The sequence below is a fragment of the Pocillopora damicornis genome, chromosome 14, assembly GCF_964200805.1.
Source record: "Pocillopora damicornis chromosome 14, jaPocDami1.2, whole genome shotgun sequence".
NCBI lineage: Eukaryota > Metazoa > Cnidaria > Anthozoa > Scleractinia > Pocilloporidae > Pocillopora > Pocillopora damicornis.
Genome location: NC_142683.1, coordinates 376,104 through 389,881, shown reverse-complemented (window position 1 = coordinate 389,881; position 13,778 = coordinate 376,104). Strand labels below are relative to the sequence as shown.

At 37.5% G+C, this 13,778-nt stretch overlaps 1 protein-coding gene and 1 long non-coding RNA gene across 5 annotated transcripts in view; one reads left to right on the top strand and one right to left on the bottom strand.

Moving 5' to 3' along the window:
* Positions 1–13,778, top strand: part of LOC113671441 (homeobox protein OTX2) — a 28,629-nt gene that overhangs the window by 10,678 nt on the left and 4,173 nt on the right. For 2 of the 4 annotated variants that reach the window (XM_027187636.2, XM_089194081.1), the window contains exons 2-4: positions 630–751; positions 7,489–7,630; positions 12,379–12,530. In XM_027187636.2, the coding sequence (XP_027043437.1) occupies positions 7,510–7,630; positions 12,379–12,530 (273 nt within the window). In that variant the 5' untranslated portion in view covers positions 630–751; positions 7,489–7,509. Of the gene's footprint in view, positions 1–137; positions 452–629; positions 752–5,246; positions 5,614–7,488; positions 7,631–12,378; positions 12,531–13,778 lie in introns of those variants that run through there. The other 2 variants (XM_027187635.2, XM_027187637.2) reach the window with 2 other exon arrangements.
* LOC149033876 (uncharacterized) lies at positions 4,267–7,234 on the bottom strand. The gene is made up of 2 exons (XR_016182987.1): positions 7,022–7,234; positions 4,267–4,496 (listed from the first exon to the last, which is right to left on the bottom strand). It is a non-coding gene; the product is annotated as an uncharacterized LOC149033876 (long non-coding RNA).

Below are 13,778 nucleotides of genomic sequence, written 5' to 3'. Positions count from 1 at the left end.
CCTAAATAAAAAAGGCCGCGTTAACCGGAAAGAGGATGCGAGAGATATTAGAAGAAGCAAGAAGAGGCGAAGGCTTTTTGATGCAAATTATGCAATAAACTAATCAGTGATTTAATTTGTTCTTTTCTTGTCGCTTCACAGACCACCGAAATGAGACCGAACCGCCATTTAGGAACAAAAGATCAGCAATGAATATTTTTCTCTGCCCCATATATTCAAAATGAACTACGCTGAATCGAAATTAACTCAATTAAGCAACAGAGCGCCGAGACCAGCTGCTTAGAATCGTGGCTCGCACCTTGGACAATTGCATTTGAATTTTTCCTTTGTTCGCTCTAATGACGATCTACAAAGCTTTTAGTATTTTGGAGGCGTGAGCCCGAACGCAATACTGCGCTCCTCGCGCGCCGCAGCAAAATGACCCTACTGCTGCGCGGAGTTTACATATAAGGTAAATGCGTGTTTCTGGCTCGCTCTTGGTTGTCACTTAATTGACACTTTACTGCACGCAACCGGCAAAGTCATCAAGCGACAGCAAACAGGATTTGCTGACCACTGTAAACTGACCACGAGTTGTATGCGGACGAAATTTGAAGTTATACGCCGTGTTATTTTTGAATTTTTTTCAGCTACTTGGGGCATCTCAAGCTCAACGTTTGCTGTTTGACAGAGAGAATTCCATTAATTGTTATCTTAAGCTGCCAGGTTCTTCAAGAAGGAAATTCAGCTTACTCCTTCTCTACAGGAAAAGGTTTGTGTAATACGCTCGAATAGTTTCTTAAACGTTCCTTCAGTTAAATTGGAATTAACCATTTTAAGAATCGCGTGTCTTAACAAGAGACAATGAATAATTATGATGGATTTATTCCCTATACGACTCTAACGCAATGTTATTGAGATTGTTGTTTAGCTTGGCTAAAAGCACTCGTTCGTCGCTTAAATGGTGTTGAGATAGAGAATATTGATTCAAATATCGTCGCTGAAGGGCTTTTTTATTATTATTCGAGAGCAGACATACACTAATATTGAGCCATGCTGAAAAATTGACTGATTTTTACAGTAAGAAGTGCGATGTTCAGTTTGCATGATGCAATGAAAGTGTCAAATCGGCAGCATCGAATCTGTGTAGATAATTGCTTATTTACAGAGACTTAAACTGCTATTCAATTAATTGATAGTAAATGTCAGAGGTAAATCCAGTATTTGGAAGGCTTCAATTTTAGCAGAGTTTGTGTTTGTACAAGAACAGCGCGACACAATCGCGTCAATAGCTCCAACTCAAACCATCCAACAGCGCAGAGTCAATTCAGTATTCTACAGAAATAGCTCTGTAGGTACTGAGCTAAGTTGTTAAATCACTCGCTCTATTAAATTAGTGTTTTGATAAGCTTCAATGCCTTGCAATCACACAAACATTTTTGGGAACAAAATCCAACACCTTAATGCATTGAAACTGCTAATAGGATCGACAACGGGCATTAGATTTACTGAATCACGACAAAGACTCGTGGTCATTACATCGATCTTCCAATGTGACAACATAACTTTGTCCCAATCGAGATACCACCACGGAAAATTCGTCAAAATCACTTCCCATCCATCAAAGCTACTGCTCTGCTTTACGTCCCCAGAGATTTCCATATTGCCTCTATCGTTAAGATTCGTGATTAGAAACGCGGAGAAGAGTGTAGAAATATTTTTTTACCCTCCTCTCCCGTTGATTTGACTACTGGATTGCTGTATTCTTTTGAATCATCCTCCAAGGAGAGTTAACAGGAAGCCGGAAACCTTCATGCTGCTGGTCGAGTTTCAAAACACGAGGCTTGTTCATTCCGGTCACAATCTATTCTCGTTTACTGAAATTTCACCAATCTATCAAAGCGATAACTATCGAAATATTTTAACGGCGACAAATATAAAGATGGAAAGAACATCGAAAAAAAAACACGACGTTTAGTTTGCTGGTGCGTGGTAGGATAGCGAATACACGCTCTTGGGGAGGATGTTGTTGTGTTCATCTGCGGTGCACCAAGACAACGAATTGGGTCCATGCGTGTTTTCCTTTAGACACAGCACGGGTGGGAGTCCAAACCGCTTTTCCGTTCCCTCTTCAATTTGATTTTTCCTGTGGGATTCGTGTAGTGCGTGAAGCATTTTAAGTTAGCTTCAGTGTAAATAGCAGATAGTTTAACATAATTTTGCTCTTTGAGCAATTTACAGTTTATATCTTAACTTCAGCCGCCAAATCTCGCAACGGTTTCGTGGAACACAGTTAATAATTTTGTTTCATGGGAATAACTAAGGGAGCATAGAATAGTTTATTCAACTTCTCTTAGAACTACAGATGGCAAATGTCTTCGTTGGACTTGTCGTTTCACAGACAGGTACTAAAACATCTTGGTATTGTCTGACTCGAGTTACGCAAATACATTCCATCAGTTTTAAAACCAGTGCAAAATTTGCTAGTGCTTTATCTAGTGCTTTTCCTTTTAGCCCGCGATTCAGAGAAGTTCGAAAGAGACATTTAATAGCCGCCTATTCCACCATCGCTATTGCTGGCTGCTTCCCCCTCGCCTGCCTAGTGTCAAGTGGACTGTGAAAGCACTCTGACAATGTTGTAGATAGATTTCATTTGTGACACGGAATATAGAAACCTAAGCAATTTATTGTCGTAAATTCTTATTCTCAGGGATTCTTTTTCCATTTGTTAGTTATGTTGGGATTTTTTTCAATTAGTAGACAGTTAGATAGATAAATGGGCTTACAAGGTACTTCCTTCATCAACGAGTTGGGAATTTCTAACTTTCGGGACAACAAAGTCTGTCAGTGTAGAAATCTAAGAATGGAAATGGTAAACAGACAGATTATTATTACTCAAAATGAATGGACTTGACTTTACTCTCTCGATATCGTGACGAAAGGTACGAAATCGTGCCAATTAAAATCCTCGTATTTTCCGCGCTTCAACAGAAATCATTTATCATTACTAATGGTGGGCGTTATAATGAATTAACCTTTGGTGCGACGAAGACACAATCTGCATCTATTTTATTTTATTGTATTTTAAATCTCTGACTAACTGCGTTGGATACTCACTGCTTTGTTTTCAAAATGATGCACGGAGAATTAGGGGAAGAAACCTATTCTTTTAGGTGTAAAAACAATGTTTCCTCTGAACAACCAAAATAGTCATTTTGTATTTATTTCTTTACTAGCTAAGGCTCCAACGAAGGAACCAATCTCAAAATTAAATGGCCCGACACCCACTTAAAGTTTGGGGTAAATTAATCTCCTTGTTAGACAAGTTTTTTCCACTTTATTTTGACACAGTTTAATGAGAAAGCAGAAGAATATCTTTTAAATAGAAATGAGACTGTATCTCAAAAGAGCGAGGATACTCTTTAAACTGGAGGACTCATTTTGAATGCCATAATTTGGTTAGATCAGGTAGTTTTACCTTAGCTGATTTTGTTGCCCAAATCAAGTTTTATCAATCTCTCGATGAGTTTGTGAAGTTTCTTCGGAAGAGACGTACTCAGGCTTAATTTTCTTATCTGAGGCATAGACTTTAATCGAGAGGAGGCCACCTTGTTTGCAAACGTTGATGGAAATCGATTCTTCTTGACTCCGTGACTTTGGTTTCGAGATGAATGTGTGGCTGATTTAGAGCAGCCTCAGGAAACCACATTAAGAGATTAGATAGAAGTTGTTATGGGACTTCCTTTACGAAGAACTTGAAAGGTTGCATTGAGATACAATTCGTCTTCGGTAACGCCCTGTAAAAGCACAGCACTAGGAAACTTTATGAGCTTTCTTTATGTTTATCCTCCCCCTTCAAAGCAGCTTCAACAATTTCAAGGATTCGCAAATTCCAATTTGAAATTCGCAGAAAAATCGTTCGCCAATGCTCTTTAGAAATAGAAGAACTTGACGGATAATTTTTTTGGCTTGAGAATGTTGTGGGAGTGTCAAATATTTTAGGAGACAGGTGGTGATTGTTGGAGAATGTTTTTAGCCAAAGCTTCGTGAAGTTTGCAAAGTTAATTTAACACTTACGTAACGTGTTTTTCAAGCTTGATTTACTGAGATGGTTGTGCAATAACGACTGTTAAGAGAGTAATGAAGTTGCTTTTGAACTCAATTAATTCACAGTAGTTTCAATACATCCCAGGATAATGTTATTATGGGTCCGTGGGAGCTAAAATATATCTTGCGGTTGTGTCCCTTTTTAACGAAGATCGATAGCTTCAAAACCGCAGACACAAAACAAGTCAATTTTTGTCTTCTCAAACAGATACAAGCTTTGCATGGTGACCTTTGTAAATCAGAGACCTTGATAATCTCACCACACAAGTTACATATATCCCTTATCTCTATGAAGATCGTCTCCTAAAACAAAGCATTCACACCTGACTTAAGAACTTAAAAGGACACGGAAAGCGAAGTTGAAATGCCGCTTCATTCTTGTATCCATTCTTGTATCCAATTCTTCATGTCTGTGGAAGTATACAGAATTTTATTGCATAAACTTGTGGCAATGACATAACATTTCTTGCAGGTCTGAAAACTAAAACGTACATCATTGGAAACAAAATCCATTCCGAGCCGGGAAGTTTCATAAGGCGCTTCTACCCAGCAAATATTTCAAAAGTATTTTCTGTAAACTGGAGGATCGTATTTACATTCTATTTGCGGCGACACTTTTGTCAGTTATTTTAGTACTGATAATTACTGCATTTTCTTCAACAGGCGTTACCGCAGCTAATTTTAAATTTACCTCTTACCAAGGCTTTTAAATGTTGTAGCAAACTAAGAACCAATTACGTATACGGTATACTTGTTCAATTATCTTTAAACGTTTTATTCAAAGTAGAATGGCGTACATGTATACAACACGCGAATAAAGTGGTGAAAGACTTCTGTCAATATATATAAAAATATATAAAAACTCTTCCTTATTGAGGTTAAAAAAGGCTCCAGCCGTGTATAAATATCGCAATTTCCTCGAGTGTCAATTTAAACAGAAAGAAGAGAGTAGTTTTTGTTCCATTATGGGTACACACGTATAAAACGGCTTACTTTTTCATCTCTTCATCATAAGATTTATTTGCCACTTGCGTGATATTCTTCGTGCACATTTGATGGCGCAAACTTCTCTTACGTGCGTTGATTCCGTGTCACAATATAATTGTGTTGTTTAGATACGCAGTGTCTCAGCGCCTATATTTCCATTCAATAAAATTGCCTTAAACAAGCCTATTTTGGGGAGAATTCAGACAGTTGTTCTTGCTGACTTGGTACATCTTACATAGATTTTACGATGCTTCTGGTAACTTGCTTTTCTCTGTGAAATTTTTTAAGAAGGAAGGCAACCCTTTCTTTGGCATTTCCTTTTCTTCTGACGGATTTAAAATAGTGCAATATTACCGTCGAAAATTAAACAAGAAGTTACCTGCGGGTTAATTGCGTATCAGGAAACAGTTTGCGTGCTTTTGTAATAAGGACACGACAGCGTAAAAGGTAGGAGACGTGAAATATCGTGTCGCAGTAGAACACTTAAGAGTTTGTGAGAGTACAGTACCTTATCTGAAGCCGACCTTGACAAGGATACAGGTAAGAAGAACATGTCTGACCTGAACTCGATAAACACTGAAGGCATTTGGGTGAAACAATGATTTGCGAATGCGAAGAGAAAGTTGCAAGCAAAGATGTTATTTTTTGTCAAGATCGTGAGACAAAGAAGACATTAGAGTCCCTCAAACTTTTATTTACTTTTGCAATTTCTTTGTCATTTTAAATCACAACAGGCAAAGATCATTTCGAAAGGATACAGTCCAAATAATAATTTGTGTATGATGTCATGCGAATCTTTCTAACATGCAATTCTGAACGAAGCTTTTAAATATTGAAAATACACGAAGCTGAAACTTTATTGTTTAAGTATCAAAGTCATGAGAACTTTGATGTTATTATTACAGTTGACCACTCTGACAAAAGCGCGATTTTCCGAAAAAAAACCCAAAACTCTTAAAACCCAAATTGAGGCGGAAATGAGACCATGTAGATAAAGGAAAGTTTCAATGGACTTTACGAACTTTATCCTACAGATAAAAGATTTCAATGTGAATGGAAATGTAGACATAATAATCCTAGAAAATTTAATCCTAATTCACAAAGCAAATGCAAAACCAACCAGAAAGAATACACCTTGTAAGAGCGAAGATTAAATTGGCAAAAATTTCTATCTATCGACGGTGATCTATTCTGATTTCTGCAAAGATTCACTTTTTGATCTGCAGCGGCCCGTTTCGTGAAATATTTCAAACACAAATGTACAGCATCTATCAACTTTGAATGACAGTTCTGTCCCTTGATGAAGGAATGATGATAGCAATATATCAAGAAAGACAAAAATTGTGTCAAAACATGAGCAAAGGAAGAATTCACGTAGGGCTTTGTCTGCTAGCAGTCACCTTTAAATCGTCTACGATATTCATTTTCAATCCTAAATATGCGTCAAGAATAAATTTGATTTACTCGAGAGAGGTGAATTTTTGGACGATTTATGAAGCTTGATAGAAGATTGGGAAGGAGAAATTCATACACGAAAGAAAAACACAAAATACCGCTAAATAAATGTGGTAGAAACATTGAATATTCGAAAGCCACAATCAGGCATGGCAGTTATGCCCGATGACAGTAGTAATTTGCTTATTGCTCTAAATGAAACGAAGTCCGCCCCCCCAATTAGTTGATTGAAAACACGACTTTTGCGGTATAGGTTACAGAGCATGTTTGGGCCGTTCAGGGCCGTTACTACATATCTGTCACCGATCAACCCCTATAATCATTCACATCCAAAAGAACCAAACAACTGGGAGAGGAAAACTTAACTTTACACCCTAAGCTTAACACGTATCTTATAAATCACTATGTGACTCAGTTCGACAGCACTTAAACACCCTGACCGCGGAGATAGACAACACCAGATATTGGCCTTTAGTGTATAAATCAATGTCACCTGGTTGCCGTGATAAGATCCATGTCTGCTCGCTTACTGCTCATCAGGGTCGACGTCGATATATAGCAGATGAAGTAAGACCCATACCACACACATAGACCGAACAATAACTATTGAATACAACATATATTTTCAAAGGACACCATTGTCCTCGTAAATACAAAAACTCACATCGAAGCGAAATGTTCATAGTTGAGTGAGCACTCACAAAAACAACGGAACCAGACGTAAATTTATTTTGATGCTATCGGGGCTCCGTATCACATGGGCGTGTTGATTATTTGACTCCCAGTAATTCAAGGCTATATATACTTTGAATAGAAACAGGGGCCACGTAATTGAATGCATTCCTTTGTACAGTGACTCCTGACAGCTACTCTCAGTTGGTGGTAACAGTGTTATAGACCAGAACATAAATGGCAGTAATTTTATAACCACAAGCGTTGTCTGTTTTTTTCTCTTCTCAGTGGATTGCGGATTGTGACAAAATGGCGGGCTATTTCGGTCATGTCGGAGGACATGTGCCTCCGTATTCGGTGGGAAGCCACGGATTGAGTCATCCTGCACCGAACATCGATTTCTTCAGCCAAATGGCTCCTCCACCGTGTGGTAAGTTCTTTTCTAAATACACAATAAAGCCAATTACAGGCTCTATAGTTTCATAAATGGAGGGCAAGCCAAGGGTTGCCGCTTTTAATTTGAGCTTCCTAACCGGCTATTTATCCTTGTAACGTAACAAAGTCTTGTGCTGTAGATCAGTCTATGCGCTAGACTCCATGTTCCCAAACAATCTTAAACAAAACAACAGCGGATTGCTAATAAAAAAGGTAGGCTGCCATCGTGTGAAGGTCATGAGATCGACTTGTTTGCTGTTAATACAGCACATTTGCAATCTTCACTTTTGTAAAAGGCGCGTTGAAATCCTCTAGTTCGTAAATTAAGAACATCTTCTCAGACCAGTCCGAAAATATGAAAAACTATATAATTTGAGCTTGCTTTGTATTTGTGTAGTACGAGGCCGGCCATTTGCTCGCTTCGGTGAAGAGCACTTGATGCTTGTACGTAGGCATGTTGAAGCATGATTGCTTGTGTTGAAGTTAGCTTTTCAACCTCACGGCATTATCGTAAAATGCAGTCATATTTGAAATAAAAACAATGATTTCTATGTAAAGATTTCCCTTAAAAGTGTTGTTTAAACAGTGCATGTTTTGTTAAATAATTACACATCGTTAAAGGCTTAATAAATCATCATCCCCTTTTAGCAGTACTGTGGTGTGAAATCTGTCATGAACCTTCAAGATGACAGAATTTAACCAGAATACAGGAAAAACTTTTCACTTTATTGGGCAGTTTTTATTTGAACTTGGAACAAAGCCTCGTTTGAGAAGAAAGCCATAACATCCGATTGCATAGAATCTGTTGAGATAACTTTATGAAACGTTCGTTTGCGGTTTCTCTGAGGTTTCGACGCGGTGCTGCTTGTGTTATGCATCTCTCGATAGCAAGACTCACAGTTGTGTTCTTTTCAGCTTTAAAAGCTCTTCCCTAATCTACCGCTATAAGCAAGTTAATGGAGAGTTTAAGAAAAGACTACAGAACTCCAGGATACCCCAAGAAGATCCTGCCTTGTCAGTGTGCCTTTATTTTAAAAACATGTCTTTCTTCGAAGTTGTTTTCAACTGTCAACCCACGCTAGTTAGTTCCTGACCACTTATTCTGAGATGATATGCAGATAAAACTAAATTAGAAATAGTAGACAAAATATCCTACTTTTTCCCTCTAAAATAGTAGCACAACAGTCGACACAATTCTTTCGCTTCAGAATTTCTTCGTTTTCTCGATTCTTGATATCAAATTAGGAAAGATCCATAGGCATCCATCTTGTGGCCAATGTATACACTCTAGGTAAAACGGAATAACACAATAACCTAGGTTAGTAAATGTTTGCCAACGGTGGATCGATATAATTTAACTTCATGAGTCATATTTTGCATTACGGTGGTAGTTTTAATAATTATAGTTATGACTGTTACCCTATACTGTTAACTCTCGTTTTCGATCAAAAATCAATAATTTGTGCAAGGCAAATTGGAATTCACTGACTTTCGCAGCCTCGTTCAGTAAATCGGTTATTTTGTTTCTTTGAGTGTTCCCCTGAAATTTGAAAGCTTACCACCAATTATTTAGCCAATTTATTTTGTTTTCGATTAAAGTTTTAAATTTTCTCCAGGTGAGCGCTTTCCTTGGTAAAAAAACTTGGCTCACATTGAATTCTTCTGACTTGGAAATGAAAGCACGAGGATTCGAGTAAATCAATCAAGCTTTTTATTTATTCACAATAGCCGTTACACTGAAGAATGAGTATTCGAGTAAATTAAGCTTGTTTAGTATTTCGAAATGCCATTGTTAATAAGAGATGGTGATAAATTTTATTAGGAAATGGAAGTGTGAAGTGGAAGCAAAAATAAGATTTTCCCTCAGGTGGAGCTAGGGCCACGATAATTTTTGTCCCGCGTTGAACTGAAGAAGAATAACACAATTTGTCGGCAAAGTCAATCTCAACTTCGAAATATTTATTCAGCTACACTTACATACATTTTTGGGAATCTAAGAAATAGGAAAATTTGAGTTTTTCTGTGTAAAAGTGGACGTGAAATGGGCAACTTCTGAACTAAATTGTCGTCAAGATGGTTTAATATCATGAGGTGCTCGAGCTTCTTTTGAATATCGCGAAACTCTTTGAAGTTGAAAGGTGGGCGTTCGCTCACGTAAACTTAACGATTAATTAAATTCGCCTTGGCAATTTCTCAGAGAGAAATGCGTACTTGAGCCGAGTAGTTGGCAAATTATTACGCAAACTGGGGCGAGGTCGTGTTATTAAGACGTTCCCTGTTTATTCGTCTCGAATGGTAACTGTGGGATTTGTTTAATTGGTTCTGCACATTCTTTCGCTTTTTATCTCCTTATTTCCCTTCACAACACACAAACAACAAGTTAAGACTTTTAACGAGCTGTAATTCCGTGGCTAAACTCTTTCGTTTTCCATGCAAATATTCCTTCACCTTGGTTTTTCTCCATATGAATCGCCAGGGGCGGTATTCGTGGTGGTGTTATTGGTATGTTCCCTAAATCTTTTACGTGCTTAAGTGCGAAACAAGAGTCAAGAGCATTAGAAAGGGACTGCACGCAATGATAGAAGTAACCATTGTGTTCTGTTAACCGTATTACAAGTAAATAATGACAAGCAAAAGTATGTAAACTGAAATAGGTTTACAGATACTTATGATTTCATTTTAGGAAAGTTTAAACAGAGTCATTTGAAATAGAATACTTCTAATACTTTGTTGTTTTCATTTGAATTAACTCTCATCTGTTGTTGTTTTGCTCTGATACACTACTCTATCAAGTTTTCATTCTTCTTTTGGTTTTTAAAGAGAAAACTCGTTGTAATTAACTGATCCATTTGATTACCATTTTTGACAAAGACTCTTTCTTCGTTGTTGTAAGTTTTCGTAAACGTACAATATTGGTCGTGTCATGGTTTGGTTTCACAGTTTATCAAACCCCTCTGATAGAGTTATTAAGCTATTGATCAAGGTGACTTCATTTCCTCTTTTCTATGGTTAGCAAAACATGTATTGTTTGTCAACTTAGCATGCCTTCGCTGCAGTTGATCTTATTTTTCACAAACACAACTTCTTCTGAGTCCTTTTTGGACAAACAGAGAATCTGTGGTTTATAACGTACAAAGTAGAGCGCCTCTGGTGACATAAACGTCTCACTCTCGTGAAAGACGAAAATTGATACGGACCATGGCCATTCATACTTGTTAAATTTTTTCCTCGGAGTTTCTCGCTTCTCACAACCATGGATTGAAGTAAGAATCATAAATCTGGTTGTAAAACTTACATTAAACATTCTAGAACGCCGACTTCTGTCATCATAAAATTCCACATGTTTGTTCAGCGTCAGCGAAACAGTAGGCACAGGATACGTTTGTAAACAATGGCTGACCACTGTTGCCCACAATATTCCGCGTAGGCATGCGCAGCAGGAGGAATGCTTCAGGTTTGGGTCATGCGCATGACTGAATAATTCATTTATTGCGTGAAGCGTCGCACTAAGACACAGTAGGCAGCATCTCAGTGACACACAACGCTCTTTGTTGATATTGTATCATCTATTTTTAGTAGAAGCTCGCAACAGCAAAAGTGAAAATAAAAAGGCACTTACATCATTTTCGCTTCAGTGAAGAAGTCACACATTAGTTAGGAAATTCATGCAGTTTGAGAAATACCATTTTCATTCAGATCCGTACTCGAAATCCAAAGGCATACTCTATGCAACGGCAGGAACAGATAGAGACGAAACGCTTGCCTGACTTAAGGCAGTATTTTAGATCTTGATTTGCTTGCTAAGTAATACTTTGTTGCAGAAAAAACTGATCTACCACTGATTGTCACCAGGAGCTCATTAATGTTGTCTTTCAATTTATCGAGCTGTGTGCGGTGTAGATATATCTGGTCGTGAAAACCGAATAATAATAAGTTAAAGCAAGAAGTTATCGTATGCAACAGTAACAGCACCAAAAACAATGGGACTAGACGGCTGAAAGAATGAACGGCTTTTTCTTTTCACTCCTCACTGAAATAGTGTCAATATTTAAGAAAGACCAGATTGTCGCATAAAAAATAACATTGAAGGCTTGACCATTAAAAATACTGTTTATGAAAATATCTTTTCACACTGGGTAAGCTTCATTCCTCCTACAGTCACTGCGTCAAAAAACATCAACTTATCGAGATGAAAAATGGGGCATCGCGGTAATGTCATAAAAGCTGCTCAGTCCACACTAAATGTTGAATAAAGTGTGCTAAAATTCATTTTGCACATGCAGGGTGCTAATTAAGGGTTTACTCGATGCAACGAGTGGAAGCTTAGAATTAATCCTGTGCAAAAGTCAAAGTTTCAGTTTCCTGTCAACAGCGTTTAACATTGTAAAGCTGTGATAAGTAAAAATATCCATTGGTGCAAATTGAGAAGCTGTGAGAAAGACACCCTAGCTGGTGTCCTTGAATTTTTGTAATTTCCAAGTATAGTGGTTAATTTGATTATGCAGCAAAATAATGCCTCTTGTATTTATCTGACATAACCTCCTAATCCTTTCGCAAAAATGTGTGAATTCTTTGCCATTGCTAGCGTACTCCATTACCATTCTATTTGTGGGAGGTTTGTCGCTACCACGGATTATTTCCCCTTTACTGATAATGTTGTATGTTCTCATAACATGTTTATTTAAAACAGTTTGATTTTGGAGGGAGAATTTACGTAATGTTGTTTTTGTTTCTCTCATACAGCGCACCCGAGAAAACAGCGTCGAGAGAGAACGACTTTCACCAAGGCCCAACTGGAAATCCTAGAAGAGTTATTTAGCAAAACAAAATATCCCGACATTTTCATGAGGGAAGAAGTCGCAATGAAAATAAGCCTTCCAGAAAGCAGAGTGCAGGTATTTTGTTTTCCCTTTATTCACATATTTTTCCATGAGCAAAAGGTAGAGATGTAAGGGAAGGGTGGCATGTAAATTTAGAAACACCCTCCGTTTAGTTAGCGCAAGTGACAGTAATTTCCACGCCCTAATCTCCCAAGATAGCCTTTTTGGGGGATTGGAGTGGAGAGACCGCTGACAAGCTGACACCTGGGTCCCGCCCTAGTAATAAACACATCTGTAAATTACTCTTTGTATGCCCTGCAGATGTACAGACAACTGAAAATTGAGGGATGTATTAAAGTTGCGTATTTTGTAGAGGTCTTACGATTATTCAGTGTATCAAATTCAAGATTATCAGTACGTATTTGCTTCAAACACAGATACAGGAAAGAAACATTCACAGTGGCTACATTTAGCTCCCGACATTGTGCGTAATTTTTTAATTTACCGTAATAATTTGCATGCGGCTTCTAGTCAATGCATGTTTTCACTATGACGTATTTCAACTCTCAAAATGTTTCCTTCATAAAAAAAAATAACAACAACGAAAAGAACTCCATTTCTGTTTACATTTACGATATTTGAATGAGAGACTATATTGATAGAGCATCAGCATTGATCACTTCTTGTTTGGAAGAATGGAATCCATCTCAAGCTGGATATTTTTCTTTTACCCGTTTTACAATATCAGCCATGATGTGGTGAAATATTGGCCTCACTGGTATATTTCAGCGAATACAAGATAGAAGACATTAATTTCTTCTATATTTGCTCATCAGCGTGCTTCTTAAATAAAATCTAAAATCACGAGAAGAAAATTTCTATCAGTTTGTGTCAGGGACTGGGTATGTAAAGCTGGTTGTAAAGTTAATTCACATTTCATGAAAATAATGATCCTTTCGAATTACGGATGCAGAGAAGGAGAATCGTATCATGTCTTTTCTTTTCTTGTTGTCAAAGCTGGCTACCCTTCCAGACTTTGACATGTTAAAAATCACCGTTTAACATTTTAAGGTTATTTTAGTGACTGCATGCCTCAACACTCAATAATATAATAACACGAGGCAAAAGAGACCATAAAAGTTTTAATATAGAACGATTAAACAATAGGTAAGAGAAGGTAATTATACATAGTGACTAGTTGTTAACTAATCATTCTGCGAGTTCTTGAAATTCCACAAGATGGTAGAAGCAATCTTTTACGTTTTTTATGTTTTTTTTTTTATAGCTTTTATGAATGTTTCATGATAATCTAGCTATAATGGA